Here is a 25,523-nt window from a genome sequence, read left to right on the forward strand (position 1 = left end):
AAAAAATTTTCAGATTTTTTTTAAAAAGGTGTATACGAGTCACCCACGTTAGGATCCCTAATATAAGCTGGGTGCTGGTGCCTAAGGAGTGTCTTCTAATCCTGTTCAAAGCCGGTCTGGTTGACAACTAAACGTGTCAATGGTAACCAGCAGCTAGGACTTCAAACATTGATACCATTGACAGAGCTGAACTGATGGCATTGGTGGGAACATTTCAAAATATCGCTTCTCTACTTAACCCATTACATCTGGTTGACTTTAAGTACAACTACATAGCAGAAAACAAAATCCATGCCACCACAAGTCTCAGACTGGGTCATCTTACTAGGGCTTGTGGAACAAAGAATGGCAGTGTAGATATTCAAGCTTGGGCTGGACCCTCAGCTCTGAAATATAGTAAGAGAGGAGATTCTTGGTGCTCAGACAGCTACATGGCTATTCTACAGAGGCACAGGTGGGAGTGGGGGGACACTCAGCTCAGTGGAAGCTAGTACACATGGGGGGCCAGCTTTCAAACCAGCTTCCACCTGCTCCCCTTGCTGTCTCTGAGAGGGAGGCAATGGGGGGGAGGGGGGATATAACCATGAGGGTTAACTGATGAGCCCAGGCTCCTGAGTTAACTGTGTATACCAGTGGTCTCCAATCTTTTAAAGCACAAGATCACTTTTTGAATTTAAGTGCAATCCCAGATCTACCTCAAACCCAAATACTCGTGCCTCGTCTCCGAGGCCCCACCTCTGCTCACTCCGTCCTCCCTCCCCCATCCTTCCTCACTTTCACCAGGGTGAGGCAAAGAGTTGGGGTGTAGGCTCCAGTCTTGGGCTAAGGGATTTGGAGTGTGAGAGGCTCTGAGCTGAGCCTGGGACAGAGTTGGGGTGCAGGAAGGGGTTCAGGGTACAAGCTCTGTAAGGAAGTTTGGAACCAGGGGCCTCAGGGGTTTGGGGTGTAGGATGGGGTTCATGACTGGGGCAGGGATTCAGAACTGTCTCCAGCTGGACACTGATTACCTCAGGTGGCTCTTGAGTGGTGGTACAGCGGGGCTGAGGCATGCTCACCCCTGCCCTGACCCTGCACCACTCCCAAAAGCAGCCAACAAACTCCTTCTATCCCAAGCCCTGTTGTGCTGTTCCCCGCCCCCGTTTCTTTGAAGATTGAATACAAGGTGCGAGAGGGGGCACCCTGACATCTGCGCCCCCTTCCCTGCTCTGTATCGTGAGCAGGAGGCTCTCGGGGAGGAACAGCTCGGAGGCAAAGGGCAGAAAGTGTGCAGCAGTGCAGGGAGGGGCAGCTGAAGTGCTGGCACTTGAGAGCCTCTTGGCCAAACCAGTCAGGATCACCTGTCAGAGGCTCCAAGATCTACCAGGAGATCCAATCTACAGGCTGGTGACTACTGGTGTATATGGATGCACATTCAGATCCCTAATAGCTACTGTTACAGCTTAGTTGTTCTTCTTCCTCCGTGTCTTGGCTCTCCCAATAAAATGGGGGGGGGGGGGAATTGGAATATTGAGTACACTAATACATATTTCAAAAGTCAAAATGAAAAAAATTATATGAAGTTTTAATTGACGATGCTGTAGTTAATATATAGCCATGCCAGATGGACTGAAGCAGTGTGATGAAAATGCGAGAGAGGTTGACAGCAAATTTCAGATTTAAGTAAGGAAATGAGGATAGTGTGGATTGTCTTACCTTGTACATTTATTGAATATATTTTTTAAAATGGTTGTGATCTGATCAACCAGTTGGATAAAGATATAGGTGCTTCAGTTTGTCATTATGATGTAACCTGAACTTAAAACAGAACAAATCTTGATATCTCTTGGATGAGTGCTTTTCATTTGCATATCTCAGTGCTTTACAAAGGCAGGTGTAGGTAAACACAATTTCCATCAGGGGAAACAGGTATAAAAAGAAGTGGTTTGTCTAATGTCATGCAGCAACTCAGTGGTGAAGCTAAATAGAATCCAAGTCATTTGGCAACTGGTCCAGTGCCATAATTGCTAGATCCTGCTGTCTCTTGGAAGCCTTTAGTTTATAATGTTTTGTATATAATATTCAAAGAAAGCTTATATTGCAGTGTCGGGGGCCCAAGTTGCAGATGCCAGTTTTAGGGTTGCGTTAATCTGGCTCCTTAATGCATACATAATGAAGGATGCACTTGCACAGCATTATAGAAGATTTCTGTAGAGCCAAGGATAGAACTTGGCTACCTTGGTTCTCAGTCTAGTCCTTCAAACACAAGAGAACCTCCTTTCCCTACTTGCAACCCTCTGCCTCATTCACTGTGCATGCTATGTGAAATCAGAAATGATATGGGATCATGTAACTAAAGACTGTGTTGTAGGGATGGAAGTGACTTACTGACTACTCGCTTCTCCCCTTGCTTCCTCTGATGGAAAGAGGCAGCAAGGGGGAGAGGGAAGAGGAGAGGGTTCTGGAAGGAAGTGGTTTAAAAGCTGTTTCCCCTCTATCTCAGTGAGAGGGGGACTGGGGCACAACGGCAGTGTTCAAGAGTCCCCACTAGGGCTCTTGTTCACTTCAAAGCAGAAGTGCGGCATGGAGCCTGGGGACAGCAGGTGACTGGCCCCAGGCTCCATGCAGCGTTTCAATCTTTAAAATGCATAAGAGCTGCTGCTGGGGCTCCTGTACATTGAAAAGGCGAACTCTGCACGGCACTTCCGCCTTTGAAATGTTGCAACAGCCCAGCAGGCTCTTGCTACATTTCAAAGCGGAAGCATCCTTATCAACTAATTGAGCAGTCAATGGAAATTCCATCAACTATTTGATTAGTTAATCTAATTTTAACATCCTTACTGTGGTGTTTGGATATACGTGACTAGGCTGAATTAAGGCTATGCATGTAAGCATAATTCTGGACTTTCCTGTCTTATGATTGCTTAACTTCACAAAACCTTAATGTTTTCATGACACATTTTTCTGTGTAATCTCCTGGATTAAAAAAAAGCAAAGTAAGAAAAAAACCAACTCCTTCATGTGGAACCACATTAACCCTTGCATGTGTCACTGGCAAGTGTGGAACCTACCACCATTAGATACATAGCATACACTTCTACCACATGAGCTAATGGAGTAACTGGGAGGAGAGAACTATTGGTCTCTGTGTGGACCCACCACAAGTTCCACTAGGTGCTACTTTTTGCAAGTAGTTTAAAGAGCTAGTTGTTAGGTACCAAAAGTGTTAAAAATCTTTGTCTGGCTTTGTATTATTCTGAAGAGCAATATGGTCCAGTGTTTAGTTAGGTAACAGAGCAGAGACCTAAATTTGGTGCGCACGTTCTGAAAGGCAGTCTGGGTAGGATGGGCCATGCTTGAGCTCTGTTAGAAATAACTCTGAATAGCATTCATTAGAATAAAGAAGATCTGTGTTCTTCATATGGGCTGGCCTGCACTAGGCATGTTAAGAAACAGTTGTTTATTGTAACTGTATAGTTGCTGAAAATTGTAGTGGTTCCATGATTACCTGGCTCCCCAGCAATGGGACTGGCAGTGCACTCCCAGCTGCTGGCCCCATTCCCAAGGATCCAGCTGCCCAGGAGCAGCTTCTCTCACCAGCTGCCCTGCTTCCGGGTAGCCAGCTGCTATCTCTGATACAGAGACAGCAGCACAGGGTGGCAGTCAGCTCCCCAGGAACCACTGTGCATTAATCGTTTGGGTAACTGCTGAGCTCTTAGTTATTAGCTGCCCATTTAAATGATTACTCTCTTGCATCCCTGGCCTACACTAGGTATAGCTACATCTCTCTGTAGTATGGAAATCCATGTCATTGAGGGAAATAGCTATGTCAACCTGTCCTCTGGTGTAGACAGTGCTATGTTAATGAAGTTTTCTGTTGACCTGCCTACGTACCTGAGAGGTGAAGGATAATCTGTGCTGATGGGAGAACTCCTGGTGGTCTAGGTAGTATTTAGCCCAAAGCACTACAGTGATGTTGGTGTGGCATTTTCAGTGTAGAAATCAATAACTTAAGGGTTTAAGACTTCGCTTAATAATATCTGGGAAGTGCACAGAATTAACTCGGGTATAAGAACAGAGTGACTAGAATTTGATGGCTTCCTGTCTTGTTACCTTGACATGAAAGGAGAAATAGCAGTGACTGCTGTTTCATCCCCATGTAGAGGTGTAACTGTCATTTAGAGCATGCTCAGGAGAGTTGGCATATTCTGAAGTTTAGCAGTAGGTCTCCAAAAACCGAGCATATGTGAGTTGCCATTTTCAGAGACAGCTGCCAAATTTGGATAGATTGTTGTGACTGCAAAATATACCTTTGTCACCAGAAATGTCTATATGCTAAACTTACGTTTCTGGTCTGAAGCATTGATGGCACTATTGTTTTTATAATAAATGTTAATATAGATAAAAATAGCTTTGCAAAATGTATTCTCCAGAATTGCTTAACACCGTGTTTCTCAAACTGTGGGTCCCGACCCCCCTGGGGGGTCATGAGCAACTTAGAGTGGGATCGTGGTATCACAAAGTTTGAGAACCCCTGGCATAACAGTTTTCACTGAAACATTTAGTAAAGAAAACTCAGCCTGAGGCAGAGAGCAAACACAAAAGATGTCCACCCAAACAGATTGGCAAAGTTATAAGCAATTGAAAAATGGGTCTATAAGGGGAAGTATTAACTTTAGCTGTCACTAGTAGCTCTACTTATAATAGCACTAAATAATTTAGAAAACATATCATCAAAGGAGAATATAAATGCACAGTTTAAAGGTGTTTCTGTTACAAGGGATCAACATTCAGTATGCATCTATTGATTGTTTCCCAGTTTTTCTCCCCAGCACTACTTACAAATTTATCTTCAAAAAGCAATATAGTCCGCTATAATCTGGCTTTCTGCAGGTAAAGATGTGCACAAAATCATGTATTTTAGTTCCCATTTAAATAAGGATTGCTTGGTGTTGAGGATTTACCTCAAAACCAAAAGATCCTAATGAAATGTCTCTATGAAAATAGCAAATGTGTAATTTACCTTACTTTCCTTTTGTCTTTTGGAGGTATAAAAGACTGTGAGCCTTTCTTTTGCCTTCTGGGGACCAAGTTTGGAGATACAGGATCAGTCTCCTTTAAACATGCTTTTAGGAAGTAGATTTATGTCCACTTGCTCTTTTGTCCATCTATCACTAGTGAGTTTTAAGGAAACAGGGAGCTAGCTTACTCGTTTCAATCTATCAGTATTGCCAGAGGAGGAACAGTCCTTTACTTCTGGCCATTGTTAGATCTTGCCATATAATCTTTTGAGTGGCTGAGAGTTAGTAGTACTAAGGTTTTATTTGTGTCTGCTTTTGGCATGAACACTTCACTTGTCTCTGAATTAAGAAAGCTAGAGTTACTACTTAATTGGCTCTTTATTATATGTCAATCAGTGTCCGGATGTGAAACCCCTAAAGGATAGAATCTTGACACTTTGAATATTCTTATTTTTTCAGATTTCAGATATGCTTTTTAGGATTTGAAGTGCTTTTGGATATTGTCACCTGATTGAATTCATTATTGGTGCTCTTGTTTCCTTCAATCTGTATAAAGGAGCTGTGATATCCTGTGAATCCACAAATTTATAATTCTAAACTACTAAATAAAATTGTGGAAAGCCAGGCTACTGTATGTTTGCAGTCACTTTTTTGTATATTTTGCCATGCTGTTATGCATGCCATTTAAAAGTAGGCCCTGGGTGTGGGGCATATGAGTAGATCCCTGTGTGGATACAGAATTTGTATCTGCATCTGTATTCCCAAAAAGAGCCACAGCGATCTTCATCCACACAGGCAGATACCCTCAAGTAGATATCCATGGATTTGCAGGATTCTGTGTATCAGTAAGCCTTTAAAACCTGGGAACTCTAGTTTGTCACATGCTTTTTCCTAGTTATATGCCCTCTATGAAATTGCATTTGAGGCTGCCTGTCTTTCATGAAGGAGACCAGGTGGAGAGACCAAGAATTGGGGAAGCATGTGGAAGGGGTAATCTCCACACTGGTCAGGTGAAAGGCCTTGCTGACAGCAAGATCAGGGATGGAGGGAAAGCATCAGCAGGGAGGACAGTGAAGCCCTAGAGAAAAGGGGTAAGGCAAAAACCCTGAGGGGCAATGAGACTATCTGAATTGCCTTTAAAGAAATCTTGGTTTATAAATAATAAAGAACAAAAGAAGTGCAGCTATACAATCTGAATTTAGTTGAGGCGCAGGAAAAGGAATCTGACTCTCCCAGTGCTCTGTTAAGTTGTCACTAATTTTGCTCCATTATTTTTTGACCCAAAAGTAAGCAAGTCAGACTGGGAATGTATCAGTGGTTTCTTTTTAGGCTAAAAGAGTCTAGGTATAAGTTAAGCATACTAGCAGAAAGTCTGATCAATGTCTTGCTGCCCCCTTTTTAGTGCCCCTTCTTAGAATATGAACATCTGCATATGAGGGAGAAGTAGGATATCTTTTCCCACATGGATTCAGCAAAAAGCAAAAGCTGAATGTTTGGAATTTCTTAACATTTTGTACTTTATTTACAATCTTAACTTTGCACAGGCAGTTTTTACACTTGATTTTTATATCTGCACACTTTAACAGTACATAATTATTTATTTTTAAGATGTTTTCACATTTAAAATTGTCTTCATTTATTTTGACTTTTATGATGGAAAAATTGCTTTAGAAAGTTACTGTTGCAGAGTGTAATTGTCAATAGGAAGTGGGTAGGCACTGCACCACCTTCTCAGATCTCTTTGAGAGAGAAATGATCTAAAAGGAAATTGGGGGTTCTCTCGTGGTTGCTGCAGTTATCTAGTGACCAACGTGTGGTTAAAAACTAGTGCGTTAAACATTCTAGTGTTACGTCAGCATTTGTTTGCTTTCATCTGAGATTCTGCAAAGGGGGCAAGTACCTTGAAAATTTGACACATTTGTTAATGCTCTGCCAAACCTGCTGGCAGTCTTAAAATAATAAATGCATTTTTATTGTCAGTTTCCCAAACTTGTAGAACATGTGATGTTTGAGACCATAGTAAACAGATGACCAAAAAAAGCAATGGGAAGCCTCACTCCTGTCCATAGAAATAATTCTAGTTAGCATGTAATAGGAAACCTTGTCCCTTAATTTTATGAAGTAACTAAAAATTTCTTACACATGAAGAAGAGGAATGATGTGCTTTTCCACTATAATTTTCATTTTAATGTTTTGTGAATAATTGTTGCCTTTATAGTGAAGTGGGCTCAAAATATTCTAAAGTGAAAGGTGAATTAACCTTTTCAAATTCACAAATTTAGAGTTTGGGAAAAATGGGCTTTAAGTTCCAAGGACTGGTCCTGGATACTGAGTCTCAATTAGTATGTCTGCCTTAATGTTCCGTGGCTTAGAAAATTCTGCCTTAAAGAGCAAACGCTTAAATGTACTTCTATTGGGAATTCTGTTGCAAAAAGTTTTCAAAAAATTCTTTGCTGTTCACAGCTTTTTCACATATAGCTTAATCCTTGTTTACTCTTCCTGGAACCAAATTATGGTGGGAATAATGGATAAGTGAGTAAGAGCAGTCCTAGAATTTAATGCTTTCAGAACATTTAGAAATTTAAATATCAAGGCAGAAACAAGTTGTAATGTTCTGCCATGCAATCCAGACCAGTGAGGCATAATCACCACTTGCCCCCCAACTTTGGGTGCTTTACAGTATTTTGCTGTTGTCACTTAAAACTTGGGCTGCTCTGATAACCAGAGAGTTTGTAGGTCACAACCTGAGTGCCTATGAATAGCTTCAGCCCTGGTCCAACTTCTCTGACTCCAGGAACATTGTGTAGACATAGACATGGAGTCTCACTGTGAAAGATGTTCCTGATTGTTGTTTGCTAAAATGCGGATTGATGAGTTCTTTCTCCCCTTCATTGCCAAAGAATGGCCACTGGATGGGTGAAACAGTCAACTTTAACACCTGGGAAGAGGTGTCAGTTTATCCTATCTTTGAGAATACAAGTAAAACTTAAACAAGGGGTTTTTTTTCTTCCCCCTTCATTTATTTATTCTTGGATCTGGACTTCTAATACTCCTGTCATCTGAAGAAGTGGGTTTTGCTCACAAAAGCTCATACCACCATCTATATGTTTTGTTAGTCTTTAAGGTGCTACTAGTCTATTTATTGTTTAAGTTTTTCCGGTTACAGACCAATTTACCAAGGCATGTGGTGGATTCTCCATCACAGTGAATTTTTAAATTGACTGGATCTTTTAGAAAAGAGATCCTCTAGTTCAAACATGAATTAAATCAGAAGGTTAAACTAGATAATCACAGCAGTTCCTTTTGTACTTATCTGGGGGTCATGACTATTTGAAGATCTGGCCCAATGTCTTTGTGATTTTAAGGCACTAATCTAAAATATGTGGTGCTTTATTTCAGCAGGCGATCCCAATCTACTGTTAAATCTTCACTGTCATAGAAATCATTTAATTTCTTTCAGGTAATCAGATTTCTCTGATCTGGCCACTAGAACAGATGCATACAAACCATGTTACAAATGTATTTGTAACTTATGAATATTCACTTTAAAATAGGAATCCAGCACAATTTTACCCTGCTGCATTGATCAGCCAACCCAAATTAGTAACAATGTTTGAACTCCATTTGGATGCCTTCTGAGCTCTGCTGCTGACCCAGTATAAATGAGGTCTACTAGCAAGTCCTCTTATCCTTAAGTCAAATTAACAAATTACTTGAAAGTCAACAGTCTTCTCATTCACAGAAACTTTCTGTGTGTCACTTCCGTGTGTGTGTGTCCGTCCGTCCGTCCTAAACAAATGACTGGTATTTCAGTACTTTTGTGGTAACTAATCACTTCCCAGGTTCCTCAAAACCCACTAACTCTCTTCAGACTAATTTTCACCTAGTTATCATCTTGCATTAAGTTATGCCCAGAAAACTGTGGATTGGATACACTTCTGGGGGAGCCAGCTTGTTGTTTTTATATGTAATGTGAATATGTACATCCACGTGGAATCCAATATGCTTCAAATGCATTAAAAATTGCTGTCATACTGGCTCATGTTAACTCTTCATTGGTTTCATTTTAAAATGTCCTTTTTGCTTTAAAAGGAAAGAAATATTTTTTCAGATTTGTCAAATTATTAATGATAGATTAATTCACTAACTCTTTGTTTCTCCTTTTCATTTTAGCATAAAGGAATGTCATGGGTTGCCCCTTGTAAATGGACAGAATTGTGACCCTTATGCAACGGTGTCTCTTGTGGGTCCTTCTAGGTAACATTTGTTGCATTACATAGCAAACATTTGTAAGTGTTGTCCCAAATTAGGAGTAGCAAATATGTCCTCTGGACTTAAGTGTTCAAATATATACAATAGTTATTAAATGATTAATTGGATGCATGGATTTTAGTGTTGAAGAGAACAGTCTTTATTTCCCTCCTCCCCACCCTACATGTTTCTTACTATATACTCCAGGTGTTCTCCACAATCTTGTGTTAGTGTAGAAACAGCGGTAAACTATGTATGGATACAAAATCCTATTTAAAAACAAAAAGAAATAGTTTTCATTTTTGCTGTGCTTCTCACAAGGCATGGTATTGAGCAGGAATTGTTAGGTGGGATGAGAAATCAATAGAACTCTTACTTACTTTAAGTATTTAAAGTGATTTTCTGTCTGTCTGCCTTAGTTTAGAAGTGACTTGAAAGTGACATGTTGAGTCTCTGGGAAGAAAGGAGGCAATTTTATGTAGTTATAGTAATACTGTACACTACTGCTTAAAGAAAAGTAGAAAATGGGAGTGGAGCAAGAAGGATGGGGTAGAGAAGAACAATTAGTACTGTGTATATAGAGACAAGTGCACAAAAAAAATGTTGTTCAGGAGTACAGTCCATACCAAATATTAAATGCATTAAACTCTATCCATTTCATATGGCACTTGTTTGTGAGCTAAAATATAAATAGTAAGCTAACTAGGACCACCTCCCAGGTGCACATGTCCACGTCAATATGTAGAGTTTTTAAGAGCACCATTTAACTTTCCAGATCACGCTGTGAATGTAGATTAAGTTTTTCTCATCAATATTTTTCCATTATATCAAGTGTCATTAGTAATGATAGCACTACTTACATAATTCTCCAGAGTATCTACAGATCTCAAAAGTATTTAGGGGCTCATCTTCTATTGAAATGAATGGGAGTTAGGCACCTAAATATGCTTTAGGATCGGGACCTGAGAGTAAATGGATGGCCCTTTCTTTGCAACTGAATGTTTCAATAATTGTGTTTAAATTCTATATGATAAAACTGTACTTAATTGAAACAGGAATGACCAAAAGAAAACAAAGGTAAAGAAGAAAACGAGCAATCCACAGTTTAATGAAACATTTTATTTTGAGGTAACTAATTTCTCTGTTTAATCTCATTAAGTCCTGTGTTGTATTGCCTGCCTGTTTCTCATGTGCCTCTCTTTTTTGAGCTAGCCACAAGAGTTTCTATTGAAGTACAGTGAACCCTCGCTACTTCGCGGTTCGACTATCGCGGATTCACGACTTCGCGGACTTTTTTCATTACATTATGTATATACGTGAATCCGCGATGGTCGAACCGCGAAGTAGCGGTTACCAAAACTTTAAAAAGCCTCCGGGGAAGCCGGCGGGGGGGCATCCCAGGCGCGCCTGGGCTGCTCCCCCGCCGGAGCCCCTCCGCGGCTTTCAAAGCCTCGGGGGAAGCCGGCGGGGGGGCATCCCAGGCGCGCCTGGGCTGCTCCCCCGCCGGAGCCCCTCCGCGGCTTTCAAAGCCTCCGGGGAAGCCGGCGGGGGGGCATCCCAGGCGCGCCTGGGCTGCTCCCCCGCCGGAGCCCCTCCGCGGCTTTCAAAGCCTCGGGGGAAGCCGGCGGGGGGGCATCCCAGGCGCGCCTGGGCTGCTCCCCCGCCGGAGCCCCTCCGCGGCTTTCAAAGCCTCCGGGGAAGCCGGCGGGGGAGCAGCCCAGGCGCGCCTGGGATGCCCCCCCGCCGGCTTCCCCGGAGGCTTTGAAAGCCGCGGAGGGGCTCCGGCGGGGGAGCAGCCCAGGCGCGCCTGGGATGCCCCCCCGCCGGCTTCCCCGGAGGCTTTGAAAGCCGCGGAGGGGCTCCGGCGGGGGAGCAGCCCAGGCGCGCCTGGGATGCCCCCCCCCCCCCCGCCGGCTTCCCCCGAGGCTTTGAGGATCCTACTTCTACTTCGCGGATTTTCATCTATCGCGGTAGGGTTTGGAACCTATCTACCGCGATAAACGAGGGTTCACTGTAAACACAAATTTATCCAGAAAAATTGTCATCTTTATTTGTAACACAGGCTGAAAGACAACAGTAGTCCCATTCAACTACTGTCTAGTGAGAAGTGCTAGTTTCATAACAACAAATGTGAGGGCTATTTATTGCCCTGAACTTACTGCTATCAGTAGTGGTTCTGATACGGACTGAAGTATGAAAACATGCAGCCTTTAATTTGAACATCCTTCAGAGCATTTAGCAAAAACAACATTTTGTCTGTGTATAATCAGTACAGTAATTTAGCAGGGTAATCAATCTGTGGAGGTTTCCTCTGCTCGCTCGCTCAGTTTTGAGATCAGCTAAAGAATATGCACTGATGGATATTCATCCTCTGGCCATTGCAGAATTCTTATGCCGAGCTTGGCTTGCTTGGCCTTCAGTACAGGGGTCTAGAATTTGGCCCTTTTAAGATGGTGGTTCCATTATATTTGTTTTTCATCTTTGTGTTCTGCTTTTAATTTTATATTGTGAAAAATAAATAACCAGTGAAATATATATCCCGTATTTTTAAGTTTACCAAGCTATATGAAAGTATTGAAGAACTTTTAAAGTCAATGCTATGACAACATTATGGAATGTAATGCTTTGCTTTTAATAAGGATGCTAAATTGCAGTTCTCTAACTAATCGTGTAGTCGATACAATTTGCCACAGTGGGGGTAGCTCCAGGAGCCTGCTCAAACTGGGACTGAGCTGTCCCAGCTTGTGCCAGCTCCAGGAGCCACCCCACTGCACCTCTACATTTTAAATGTAGTAAGAGCCACTAGGCTCTTACTACATTTAAAATGTAGAGGTGCAGCATCCTAGACTAGCTCCTGCCTGCGACCAGCCTGGGGCACTGCAAACAGGGTCTGCTTGGCGGCATTAGCCCCTGTCCACAGGGGGGGCCAGCTCCCCGCTGGGACCCCCACAGACAGGCTGCTGCCAGAGCAGCTTCTGCCTACAGCAAGCCTCTACACGCTGATGGAGGCAGCAGGGGCACAGGGGAGGTGATACTATGGAGACTGTGCTGCAGGGAACTGGGTTTTGAGCCAGTTCCCCCCAGCACCAGCTCAGAGGCAGCGGAGGGTGGGGAGGAGAGAGCAGTCGATACTACAGTCAACTACTTGCTTACATCCTTATATGTACATTCTGATCCTATGAGAACCCTGCTTTTGAAACTCCCATTGATTGCAATAAGATTGGATGATTGGAGTATTTACAGAATCAGGCCTATAGATTGTTGCAACATTTTTGTTCACAGAAAATTTAATCTGGGATTTCACATGGTAGAACATGGAAACTAAGACAAAGTGGTTACAAAGCAATTAAATAATGTTATGTTTTAGGATACAATGTAGTTTACCTGATCTATCTGGGAATGCAGTAAATAGAATTCAGTCTGGAAGTAGAAGATACTAAAATATGCAGTTAAACTTGTGTGATGTGGGGAAGGATAAAGTGGGCTTTCAGTGCTCATCTCCTCAGTGTATATCAGTTTGTGGTGCATCAGTAATACTCTGAAACTTTCAGAACTTTGCTTTCAGGACCAATATGACATTAAAAAGCAAAGATTTTACAGTAGATATGGAAGATTTGTAATTTAAAAACAAGACCGAAAGAGAAAAATAATTGAGGGCTTTTACTTGCAGGTAACCAGGTCCAGTAGCTATACCAAAAAATCCCAGTTTCAGGTAGAAGAGGAGGACATAGAGAAACTGGAACTCAGGTATGTTCTTGAGGTTATATAGTGAATATCAGTTTGTATGAAGTACAGTGGAGTCCAGATTAACCGACACCCGGTAATCCAACACTCCACTTTATCCGACCCTGCAGCTCCCGGGGACATTGTCGGGGACATTGTCCCCGGGAGCTGCAGGGTTGGATACTGCGCAGGCTGGGAGAATGGCCCCGCTTGCTGCCATGTTGCTCTCTAGGAGCAGCTACTGCCGCTCCTGCCGGGGACGAAGCAGCCCTGGCAGGAGGGGCAGCAGCTTCTCCTAGAGAGCAAGGGAACAGCTGATGTCGCTCCTGCTGGGGACATCCCTGGTAGGAGCGGCATCATCTGTTCCCTTGCTCTCTAGGAGAAGCTGCTGCTGCTGCTGCTGCTACCGTTGCTGCCGGGGACAAAGCGGCCCCGGGAGGAGCGGCAGCAGCTTCTCCTAGAGAGCAAGGGAACAGCTGATGCCGCTCATGTGGGGGATGTCCCCCGCAGGAGCAGCATCAGCTGCTTGGGAGCGTCCTGGCAGGAGCGGCAGCAGTTGCACTCTACAGTAGAGTCCATATCATCCGACACATTTGTTAATCCGACCATGTGTCGATCCCGTTTAGGTCGGATGATAGGGACACTCCTGTACATTTAAAATCTTTATATTCAAATTAGGGATGTTACAGTTTAACCGATTATCAGTTAACCTTAACAGTTAAAGACCTGCCATTGGCAGGAGCCTGCGGGTCCAGCAGCCCACAGAGCATTTAACCATGTCATTAATTGAAATTCAAAAGCTTACATGGTTAGTGTTGTGCAGGTGGTTGTGTTTTTTAAACATTTTTACATCCCTAATTCAAATAAGCATTATGGCATAACGTGACTGCAAAAAACTAGTGCTCCAGTTTACAAAGATTCTTTCAATTTCAGAAATAAAATCCTCGGTAAACTTGTTTTGATTCTAAAAGTGAAATTGTGATCAGTTGTATCTGACAAAATTATTAACGTAACGAAAATATTTTTTTTCAAACTTTAAGATAGCTTAGCTAATGGAAAGTTGTATGTTTTCTTAATATTAATTACCTGGCACATGTGCAATATTTATTAATATCAATGAAAACAAAATCCCATTTTTTCAGAACCTAGATCATTTTCTTAGTACAGTACAGCAGAACCTCCTGTTTAGGAACACCAGTCTTATTTGCAATCATTTGCATGTATTGTTTTTTCCTAGTTGGGAGAGGGGTTGAATTCCATAACAAAAGCGATGTTAGTGGAGAACGGGTGTATAGCCTCTCACATTCTGATGCTCTCAGTACATTGAAAATCACTTTGCAGGTATTTGAAGAAAAAAAGAAAATAATGCAATGCATTGTACTGCAACTTGTACACTGTACATGCTGTGGATTTTTTTAGATGTTTTATTAATATTTTGCTCTCTCCTCAGTGCTGATTATTTCATAAATTGTGGTTTTGCTGTATTAGATAGATTTTGGAACTAAACTCAGGATACCCTGTGCTGGTACAAAGAGCCCCTAACTCGCAACGTGTTAGAAAAAATCAGAATCCTGACACTAGCACCAAGAATTCAAGAAAAGCATGGCATCTAGCCTATCCAGTGGCACTGCAGGGGTATAGTCAGCCTCTCCTATGTGACTGCTAGTATCTAGCAGCATGTTTGGCAGAATACATATAATACTTTGCCCCGGCAGATGTAAGGAGCACCTTGCAGCATATTTCCTCTTTCTGCTCCTGCATATTTTAAGAGAGTTTGCCTGCATTTGTATTGCACAAACAGTGCTTCAGAGTATCTCCACTATAGTCTCATCAGCTTTGCATATATATGTGCTTGACCTCAGAGAGGAACTGAGGGCACAACTTGAGTGCTGGTGACTGTTTCATAATTGGCACCAAAAAAGTAAATTTGAATTATCATTGAAGTACTGACTTCTCACTCATTTCTGTCCTTGCTTATGTGACCCATCAATTTGTACTGTTTGCAGGATTATAGATACAAATATATGTAGAAAAGTAATTATGCCCCAACAACTCTAGCATTAATTTTTTTCTTCTTCTTAACATATCTGCTGTTTAACAGAAAAGTCAGAGGTAAGAAGTAATAGAATCCAAACCAGGTGCATGTTTTTGGAGTGATAGCTCTTTAGGTTTTGAACATTCAGGCTCTTGTTTAAAAAAATAAGCGCATGTGTCAGTGTGATATTGCAGCCTGTCCAATCTTTACTATCAGCAGTAAAATAGGGATATAGGTACAGTGGTAAAAGCTCACTGCAAATACCTGAAAAGGAAATGCAGTTATTTTGTTCAAAATAGAAAATGCATCAACCAGTATCACTATGTTTTACTGATGTAAAGTCTGTGATATCTAACTTTCACTGTCTAAATTTGTTTCCATGACTGCCTTGTGTGGATTTAATAAGCTATTTGAGTTCCTCTTGATTTTATTAGATTGGTATGACAATTCTAATATTTCCTCTCTGCATGCATGCTGAACTAGTGATGCGAGGTTGTGGATGAAATCCACTCATGGTTTTTATCCTTATAATTTGCAAGAACATTTTAAAAACAATCCTTTTAACTTTCAGGATTGACCTATGGAACAATGGAAATCTGGTGCAAGATGTCTTCCTGGGAGAAATTAAGGTTCCAGTGAAAGTGTTAAGAAATGATTCTTTCCAAGCATGGTGAGAAATTACACACCAAAAGAAAATTTGATCTTACATTGATATTCTTAATACAGAAAGTACATGATGTTCTTTTAAAGCTTGCTCATATCCAGTCCAATGTTACGTGTGTGCAACTCTGAGCTCATATCTCCAAGAGAAAATATTCTGACAACTCTATATAAAGGACTATCTTTGGATCCTGTACCCCATCTGTTCCTTCTTACTGCCAGTGACAATTTTTGGAACTAATCTTGTTGCCCTAGGCTAACTTTCCAGTCATTTTTCTGATGGTTTTTCTTTTCCAGTGTGTAGAAAAGTTGGATTCCTTTGTGCTTAATGAAATTCATCCACTCAAATGCCAGGGCATGCCTCGATCACCCAGCTTCAAGCCCTTCACTGCTTGTAGAAAGTTGATGTCATTGAGCAATCCACACTCAAGCTGTCTCAAGTTCTTGGGGAAGCCTTCAGAAAGGACCACGTTTAGACCTGCAAAGATATTTCAAACCTCACGCCAAAAAGGACCAAGAGTTGAAAGTGAAAGTTTCTCTGATACGGAGGCAGCAGCCCCTATCCTGGGGAGGGTCTGAGCTCTCAGACCTGGCGTGAGCCAGAACAGAGCTGGACTGCCTGCTCACCCAACTCCTAATACACTTGAAATATAGAGCCGCAACAGGGATAGGTCCCAGACCTAGCACAAGCCAGGACTGAGATGGGCTGCTAGCCAGCCTGCCAAAAAATTTACTGGCTGGGGAGAGGGAGAATGCATGTAGTCTATAGCATTAACTGATAAGCTTTTGCTTATTGGTTAATTGACTACACTATTGTATCCCTAGTGCTGCCTGGAACTAGGGTACCACTTTGCCCTTGGACCAACTAGCCTGAGTTCCTACTCACCCTGTAATGCTATGAAAAGTTGCAGGTACCTTCCCAGTTTCTCACTTTAATCAGCACCCAGGGACAATTCCAGCTGTAATAACATGCCAGCCCCTGCATGGAAAGGCTATGCATGTAGGGCACTAACCAGCCTTACAGGCACACATCCCCTCTGGAGGATAGACCCAAAATTATATAGTGCTGTGCTGCATGGAGATTTGGAAAGTGTAAGCTCATGAGTATGAGTATCAAATTCTCACCCTAAGGCTTTGTCTACATTACACAACTGTTACTGATACATCCGTGTCAACACAGCTGTGTCTCTAAAAATTGGGCAGTGTAGCTGCTAGCTTATAATCTCTTGGTCCCGCATAATAGTTCCACCCCAATGTGCAGGGTTCTCATTGTCAGCAGGAGAATATGCAGCAGCATGCTGTTCACACTGGCATTTGTCATGGCAAAACTTATCTTTTGGGCGGCAGACAGGTTTAACATCTCTGAATAACAGAGCTTTTGTTGTTCAGTTGCCCACATACACAGAGCTTAAATATTGTTTTCGGCAGTTTGCAGAGATTCTTGTGTAGTGACGGGCAAGATATGGCCCATAGGCTGGATATGGCCCACAAAGTCTTTTTAATCTGGCCCATGGCTTGCCGCTATATCAAGGAGCAGCACCACTCAAAGCAGCTGGCTGCTCCCTGTGACACTCTGTGCTGCAGGGAGAGGGAAAGAGGCTTTGTGCACTGCCCTCACCTCCAGTAAAATCTCTCAGCTCCTATTGGAAACCAGCCAATGGGAGCCGAGTGATTTTTGTTGGGAGTGCAGGCAGACTTCTCAAGCTGTCCCTGCAGCACAGAGAGCCACATGGAATAGAGTGGTCTGGGACTGCTGGCTGGGAGCTGCTTAGGTAAATGCCTCCCAGCCAAAGCCGGCTTCTGGCACCCCACCTCCTTGTACACCCCAACTCTCTCCCAGACCCTGCACTCCCTCCTGCACTCCTCCCAAAGGCCAGAATCCTCTCCTGCTCCCAAACCTTCTCCTGAACTCTGCGCCCCAATCCCCTGCCCCAGATGACCACCTGAAATCTCTGCTACCTCCCTGCCCCCTCAGGTCACATTCCTTCCTAGACCCTGCACCCTTCCCAGACCAGAATTCTCTTTGGCATGCATACACTCTCCTGGACCCTGCTGTCCTCCTAGGAAATCCCTTGCCTCGGGTCACACCTCCCTCTCAGACCGCATGCCCTCTCCTGCACCCCAGTTCCCTGAGCTCTTTTCTGCACCAAACTCTGTCCCAGCCCCCACACCTACTCCATAGAAAAGTGTGACTCTTAACTACTTACCAAAATCTTGCAGTGGTCCTCCATCAAAAATTATTGCCCACCCCTGTTCTTGAGGGTAAACTGGTTTTGCTTGGAGCTTAAAACTTCAGATACTCCTTTCACGGGCTAGAAAATCCTATGAAATATCCTCCTTCCCCACCCCCCAGTTCAGTCTTTTATTTCTCAGATGATTTTCTTTTCAGCTGTTCTCTTTTTTTTGGTGGGGAGTCAGTGAAGAATGACCCATGATTATGTCATTCCCCTGCCTTAAATAGTGTTTGCCTGTGGTGGAAACCCATTTTCTTCTAATTGGATTCCGATGCCCAATCAGTGGGAAAACACCAGTATTACCATAGAGTTCAGTACCAGGTGACTTGGTCACATGTTTCTGTGGAGCCACTGCAGTCTGAGACAGTCTGTAACATCCTCAGGAAGTTGTCCTAGTGAGAGATTAGCATATTCTTTGACGTACTGTTCTTCTTAATAGCACTTTTCAGCCAGTCATCGACTGATCACATTTTATCTAGTGGACATTTCCAGATGTAAACACGTTTTGATGGATGCATAAACATATTCCTAGCTTCATATACCAAAATGATACATGAATATAAATAGGATAATCATATTCAGTAAATCATAACTTTTTCCAACAATACCTTGCAAGACTTGTCAAAAATCCCTCTACTAGTGTTCTTCCTGAAGCCATGTGCAAGAAGGATGAAACAATAGATGCATTCCTTGCACGTTAGATGTGCCCTGGCATTTTACATACAAAGAACCAAGATATTTTTCAGAATAATGCAGCTGTATATAGCAATAGCAGAAAGGATGAAAGGTCTTCGCATCTATGCCAAGAGAATCTCATTCTGGATTATATCATGCATTCATGCATGTTACGAGCTATCTTTTGTTCCACCTCCCGCTTCTCTGACCTCTCACTCCATAAGATCACTAGCCTCCGAGGCCACTTTCCTAGCAGGACAGCAACCTCCTCGTCAGTGCATACGTTCTCAACATAGTATGCCATCACCTATCATTATTTCCGACCTGTTAACTAGAGCTTCACAATCTTTGTCACCTTGTTCTTGAATTCCAAGTATTATAAATATCTCCAAAATTTTTAAATGTAGCATCAAGGTTAAATCCAAACACGTTAAGTTAAAGAAACCAGTGAGCCAACAGGCTCTCCATGCCCCTGGGCAAGGTAGGGGAGAGGTGGGCCTGGTCTCTTGGAAGGGGTGGGGTCTCTTCCTTTCTACACCTCCATCCTCCAGTCCCCAGGCCTTTATAGAAATAAAATGGTTAAGGCACCAAACAGCCTTGACGCCACCCAGTGGTAACACGAAGAAAAAATTGATTGGAGAAATTAGTGTCTCTTAAATTGGTTTTATCTACTGCTTGAATCACCTACATTGGACTTCTCTCTCGTGGCTTCTCTCTGGGGCCAGCCAGGTGACTGCAGGGAGGGGACTGTGAACTGGTTGCCCAGGGTATGGCATGGGACACCCCTCCCTTTCAATTTGATCCAAAACAATCTCATTTCACACACATCCCATTATCCTCATGTCCCTCACCTGGGGCAAGTCCAGGTTTGTCTGTCCCCTGCTCCTTCCCCAGACAGAATGAGGAATGAAGCAAACTGCACTTTCCCCCTCACTTCCTGGCACAAGAGACCAGCCAGCAGTGTTCCTGTACAAATGAGGGAAAAGAGAGGTGGAGCTTAGGGCTGGGGCAGTTCTGGGGATTTCACCTACCTGGTGATTTTTCTCTTATCTGTATGGTTGGCTGTGTGTCCCTGTACATGGGAGCAGGCAGGGGCTGGGGGTTAATAAGTCCCCTTCCTCTCCTGCATAACCAAACCCTTAACTTGTTTTAAATAAAAGGAAGCTGCATACTGAATCTGGTGGTCTTAGCAGACAGTCTCACTTGCTCACAAACAAACTCTCTCAAATATATAGTTGATAATTATAAGATGCATTTTTCCCCCATAACTGCTATTGTGTACTTCCAGAATAAATTTTGTCCTAGTTTTTGCCTGGTAATGTGTTCTCTACTCAATATTTTTCTTCACAACTTTCACTTTTTATTCTATTTTTATTTCATTCTAGATTATCTGTAATTTCTGCAGATAAATGCTGCTACTCTTTTAACCCATATTAAAAATGAGAAAACAGTTTTTTAAAATAATGAATAAACCAGTATTAGCATTTTTAACAAACCTTGCTCTCTCCATCCATCCCCACAAAGGCTATCACTCCACACAATTCTCACCTGTGGAAAAGAACTTAGAAAATATACACCTGGTGTTATGTCCTGATGGTCTACTGAATGCTCCTACTTTCATTTAAAGATTTGTTTATTTTTAAAAAAAATTCCTTTAATCAGCCATATCTAGTTCTGAAATCATAGAATACTAGTACTCGAAGGGACCTCGAGAGGTCATCTAGTCCAGTCCCCTGCCCTCATGGCAGGACCCAGTACTATCAAGACCATCCCTGATAGATATTTATCTAACCTACCCTTAAATATCTCCAGAGGTGAAGAATTCCACAACCTCCCTAGGCAATTTATTCCAGTGTTGAACCACCCTGATAGAAACTTTTTCCTAATGTCTAACCTAAACCTCCCTTGCTGCAGTTTAAGCCTATTGCTTCTTGTTCTATCCTCAGAGGCCAAGATGAAGAAGTTTTCTCCCTCCTCCTTATGACACCCTTTTAGATACCTGAAAACCGCTATCATGTCCCCTTTCAATTTTCTCTTTTCCAAACTAAACAAGCCCAGTTCTTTCAGTCTCTAGACCTTTAATCATTCTTCTGGCTCTTCTCTGGACCTTTTCCAATTTCTCCACATTTTTCTTGAAATGTGGAGCCCAGAACTGGACACAGTACTCCAACTGAGGCCTAACTAGCGCAGAGTAGAGCGCAAGAATGACTTCTTGCGTCTTGCTCACAACACACCTGTTAATGCATCCTAGAATCATGTTGGCTTTTTTTGCCACAGTGTTGACTCATATTTAGCTTGTGGTCTACTATAATCCCTAGATCCCTTTCTGCCGTACTGCTTCCCAGACAGTAGCTTCCCATTCTGTATGTGTGAAACTGACTGTTCCTTCCTAAGTGGAGGACTTTGCATTTTTCCTTATTAAACTTCATCCTGTTTACCTCAGACCGTTTCTCCAATTTGTCCAGATCGTTTTGAATTATGACCCTGTCCTCCAAAGCACTTGCAAACCTTCCCAGCTTGATATCATCTGCAAACTTAATAAGCATACTCTCTATGCCAATATCTAAATCATTGAAGATATTGAACGGAACCGGTTCCAAAACAGACCCTTGCAGAACCCCACTTATTATACCTTTCCAGCAGAATTGTGAACTGTTAATAACTACTCTCTGAGAATGGTTAGCCAGCCAGTTATGTACCCACCTTATAGTAGCCCCATCTAAGTTGTATTTGCCTAGTTTATTGATAAGAATATCATGCGAGATCATATCAAATGCCTTACTAAAGTCTAGGTATACCACATCCACCACCTCTCCCCTATCCACAAGACTCGTTGTCCTATCAAAGAAAGCTATCAGTTTGGTTTGACATGATTTGTTGTTTACAAATCCATGCTGGCTGTTCCCTATCACTTTATTATCTTCCAAGTGTTTGCAGACGATTTCCTTAATTACTTACTCCATTATCTTTCCTGGCACAGAAGTTAAACTGACTGGTCTTTATCATAACTTTGTTAAAACGATTGACAGCAGAACCAAATTCAGACTGATGAGTTAATATACACTGGAAATTTTCATTGTCATTTTATCATACTGCAATTTAGCTACTTAAACGGTAACTTTTAACATAGTATTTTACCGTTGCCTTTTTTTCCCCCCAGGTACTTACTACAGCCAAGAGAAAATGGAAATAAATCTTCTAAAAATGAAGATCTGGGATCACTTAGACTAAATGTTTGTTATACTGAAGACTATGTACTTCCATCTGAGTACTATACTTCTTTAAGAAATTTGCTGCTAAAATCACCAGATGTTCAGGTACTTCTTTTTATTTTAGAAGAAACAGTCAACCGATTTAGGGCCAGGTTATAACCTTCTGTAAGTGCTGCTTTATGGAAGTAAGGAGGCATGTAACTGTTCCTTTCCATAATCTGCCTGTGCCATAATGGTGTAAACTGTCTTTGGAGGCAATGATCCTGCACTTCTTGTGTGGGTAGACCCATAACTCCCCACCTGTCCCTATCCTTAGCGTTGGCCAGTACAATGAATCTGGATGGAGAGTGAAGTACAGGCAGTCCCCGGGTTACGTACAAGATAGGGACTGTAGGTTTGTTCTTAAGTTGAATCTGTATGTAAGTCGGAACTGGCGTCCAGATTCAGCCGCTGCTGAAACTGACCGCCAGTTCTGACTTGGGGTTCTTAAGTTGAATCTGTATGTAAGTCAGAACTGGCGGTCAGTTTCAGCAGCGGCTGAATCTGGACGCCAGTTCCGACTTACATACAGATTCAACTTAAGAACCCCAAGCTCCCCAAGTCAGCTGCTGCTGAAACTGATCAGCGGCTGATTCCAGGAAGCCTGGGGCAGAGCAACTCTGCCTCGGGCTTCCTGTAGTCAGCGCTGGTCAGTTTCAGCAGCGGCTGACTTGGGGACGCCTGGGGCAGAGCAACTGGGGTGCTGCTGGGTTGCTCCAGTAGCACCGCTCCTCGCTCCTTGGCGCTACTGGACCAACCCAGCAGCACCCCAGCTGCTCTGCCCCAGGCGTCCTGATTCAGCCACTGCTGAAACTGATCAGCAGCAGCTGAATCAGGACTCCTGGGGCAGAGCAGCTGGGGTGCTGCCGGGTTGGTCCAGTAGTGCCCAGAGCGGCGCTGCAGGACCAATCGGCAGCGCCCCAGCTGCTCTGCCTCAGGGTCCACAACAAAAGCCTGGTCTGCTGGGGGGGGGGGGCACACTAGCTGCGCGCCCCCTCCCCCCCCCCAGCAGACCAGGGACACGGGGAGCAAAGCTGCAGCGGCAGCGGGGTGCCGCGCCTCTGAGGCTTTGCTCTGGCAAAGTCTCAGAGGCGAGGGACCCCGCCGTGGCTGCGGCTTCAGTCCCGGTGCCTGTGGTCTGCTGGGGACCGTCCCCAGCAGACCACAGACACCGGAGCGAAGCCGCAGCAGTGGCAGGTTCCCGCGCTTCTGAGGCTTTGCCAGAGCAAGGCCTCAGAAGTGCGGGAACCCGCCGCTGCTGCGGCTTCGCTCCCGGTGCCTGTGGTCTGCTGGAGACGGTCTCCAGCAGACCAGGGGCACCGGGAGCAGCTTACGAACGGGGCTTTCTCGCCCCGGAGCTCGCAGGCAGCAATCCGCCACCTCGACCTCCGGGGCGCAAGAGCCCCGTTTGTAAGTGCGGATCCGACATAAGTCGGATCCGCATAAGTCGGGGACTGCCTGTAATCTGTAACAGCTATAAGGCTTTGGTTATTTTCTCTGTAGAGCAAGGAATGAAACAGAGACCAGATTTGGACTCTTGAGTACTGGCTAGGACAGATGGTCTAGATTTGATTTGAGGGTGTGGATTCAATTGATTGCTCAGACACAGATTTCCTTTGTGATCCTGGACAAATCACACTTTTCTGTCTTATAGTGGTGTTTCAAGGATAGGATCTATTAATGATTGGAATTTTCAGATGCTACAGTGATGAGTGCTATTTTTTTTTTAAGTACCTGATATGACCCTGGGGCACAACCACATGCTGCCACTTATTCCAGGCTTGTGGCAAACTCACAATCTAACCTTTTAGAAATACTACAATATTGAATAAATGCACAATGTTAATAGTTATTCGGTGTCAATGTGTTTGAAAGTACTTAACACAATCTGAGCAGATAGTATCTATTTTCAGTAAGATTTTTTTTGTAGACTTGTAATTGCCCTGTTGCTAAGTTTCTTAAGAAATTATTGGTGTCTGTTGTCTTGTTGAAAGAGCTAACTTTTTCCAGGTTGTGTTCAAATGGTATTTTCATCTTGGTTTCACCTTTATTTTTGTTACAGCCAATCTCTGCTTCTGCTGCCTACGTTCTGGGTGAAGTGTGTCGAGATAAATATGATTCTGTTTTACCTCTTGTAAGACTATTGTTGCATCACCAGAAGATAGTACCATTTGTCACTGCAGTGGCTGAACTAGACTTGAAGGACACTCAGTATGTTTCGTCTTTCCCTAATTTCATTATAACATGGGGTATTTTAATTAGAGAGTTTTGAACCATTTTATGATCAATTTTTGATAAATGGTCACTCATTTTGTTTTCTTATGTTTGTTACTGTAACTACATGTAGTCACATGACATTGAATATTTTATTGTAACAGCACTTGATAATACTCTTCTAGCTGAGGATCAGAATTCCCATAGCCCTCTTTTTGATGAGCTGCTTTGGCTGTTGCATTTTCTTTGAGTTGTTATATAACTAAATGTGACATACTGGAATAGTGTTCAATAGCAATTGGGTTTTATTTTGTTTTTTGTTTCTAAAAATTATTTTGGCCATTTTCTGGAAAATTTTGTAGGTCATTAGTCTACAATTACTCTGCTTTAAAAGATTGTTTATACCCAAGTCTGTCTTCTCTGAGCTGAAAGGCAACACAGTTTCTGTTTTACTGTGTAAGTGTGGAAATCCCATGCACTTGGCATTCACACCCTCCTTTGCATCTTGAAAGCTGTACCATGGAAGCTTAAAACACCCGCTTTTGGTGGCATGGGGTCGGACACAGGGGGATGGGGACCAGCAACTGGGCCTATTGGTATGCATTTACATATATGCATGGGTCAATCCAATGCCCCCATATTTTGGGACCAGGGACACAAAGTAAATAGCTCTTCGGAAGGCCCCCAGAAAACACAGTAGTTGCCACTGAGGTGCTGTTATGTGCTGTAGAGTTAGGAAAGGAATCGATTCCATTACCATACAGATCACCTCTGAAAAGTGTATTTTCTTCCATTTTGCATATGGTGAGAAAAATCTGGTTTATATTTAGGTTTGACAGAATTCAGATTGTATTGTTTCTAATTTCAACCATGTATAGTGTTTAACTTCCTTTTACGGATGCTGAAAACTAAGGATGTTAGGGTAAGGGGATTCTCCCCCCTCCCCCCCCCCCCACTGACATCAGGACTACAAAGGGCTCCCTTAATAGCCAGGGGACCCTATACACTGAGGTGTAAGGTGCAGGAGAAGCTGCAGTCCTGGTCCCACAGAACAGAGACTTCTGGCCAGGGATATATGGCTGACACACAGCCCCTGGCTGCAGGCTACTGCTGAACAGTTCAAGCTCAGGGACAGCTCTCTGACTCCTGTGAGTGAGGGGGGAGAATGAGCTCCTAGCTGAGGGGGAGGCTACCCTGATGCTGGTTCCCACCCATTCTTCTTGTGGCTCTGGCTGGAATTCTCTGCTCTGTTTCTGCCCAGCATGACAGCAGCCTCTCGCCTACCTTGTGCTTCCAGAGTTTGTGTTACTAATCAGCCCTGTGTCTGCAGCTCAGCTGTCAAAGAGCCACACCTTACCTGACAGCTCCCCAACCCTTACAGGCACTAGGTGCAGTAAGGGTTGGGGAGCTGTTTTTGCTACCAATGATTTATTTTTTTGTTAATTTCAGTGTGTCAGGTGAAATTGACATTTACTGACAAGTA

General features: G+C 43.2%; 1 protein-coding gene and 1 long non-coding RNA gene across 2 annotated transcripts in view; one reads left to right on the forward strand and one right to left on the reverse strand.

The window, feature by feature from the left end:
- Positions 1-25,523, forward strand: part of RASA2 (RAS p21 protein activator 2) — a 94,205-nt gene that overhangs the window by 44,418 nt on the left and 24,264 nt on the right. Inside the window, exons 6-11 of the mRNA XM_075937633.1 lie at positions 9,171-9,254; positions 10,304-10,376; positions 12,919-12,995; positions 15,578-15,676; positions 21,736-21,892; positions 23,889-24,037. Of these exons, the coding sequence (XP_075793748.1) occupies positions 9,171-9,254; positions 10,304-10,376; positions 12,919-12,995; positions 15,578-15,676; positions 21,736-21,892; positions 23,889-24,037 (639 nt within the window). The remainder of the gene's footprint in view (positions 1-9,170; positions 9,255-10,303; positions 10,377-12,918; positions 12,996-15,577; positions 15,677-21,735; positions 21,893-23,888; positions 24,038-25,523) is intronic.
- On the reverse strand, positions 14,740-18,151 carry LOC142830763 (uncharacterized). The gene is made up of 2 exons (XR_012906226.1): positions 17,874-18,151; positions 14,740-16,144 (listed from the first exon to the last, which is right to left on the reverse strand). It is a non-coding gene; the product is annotated as an uncharacterized LOC142830763 (long non-coding RNA).

The sequence above is a fragment of the Pelodiscus sinensis genome, chromosome 10, assembly GCF_049634645.1.
Source record: "Pelodiscus sinensis isolate JC-2024 chromosome 10, ASM4963464v1, whole genome shotgun sequence".
Lineage (NCBI taxonomy): Eukaryota > Metazoa > Chordata > Testudines > Trionychidae > Pelodiscus > Pelodiscus sinensis.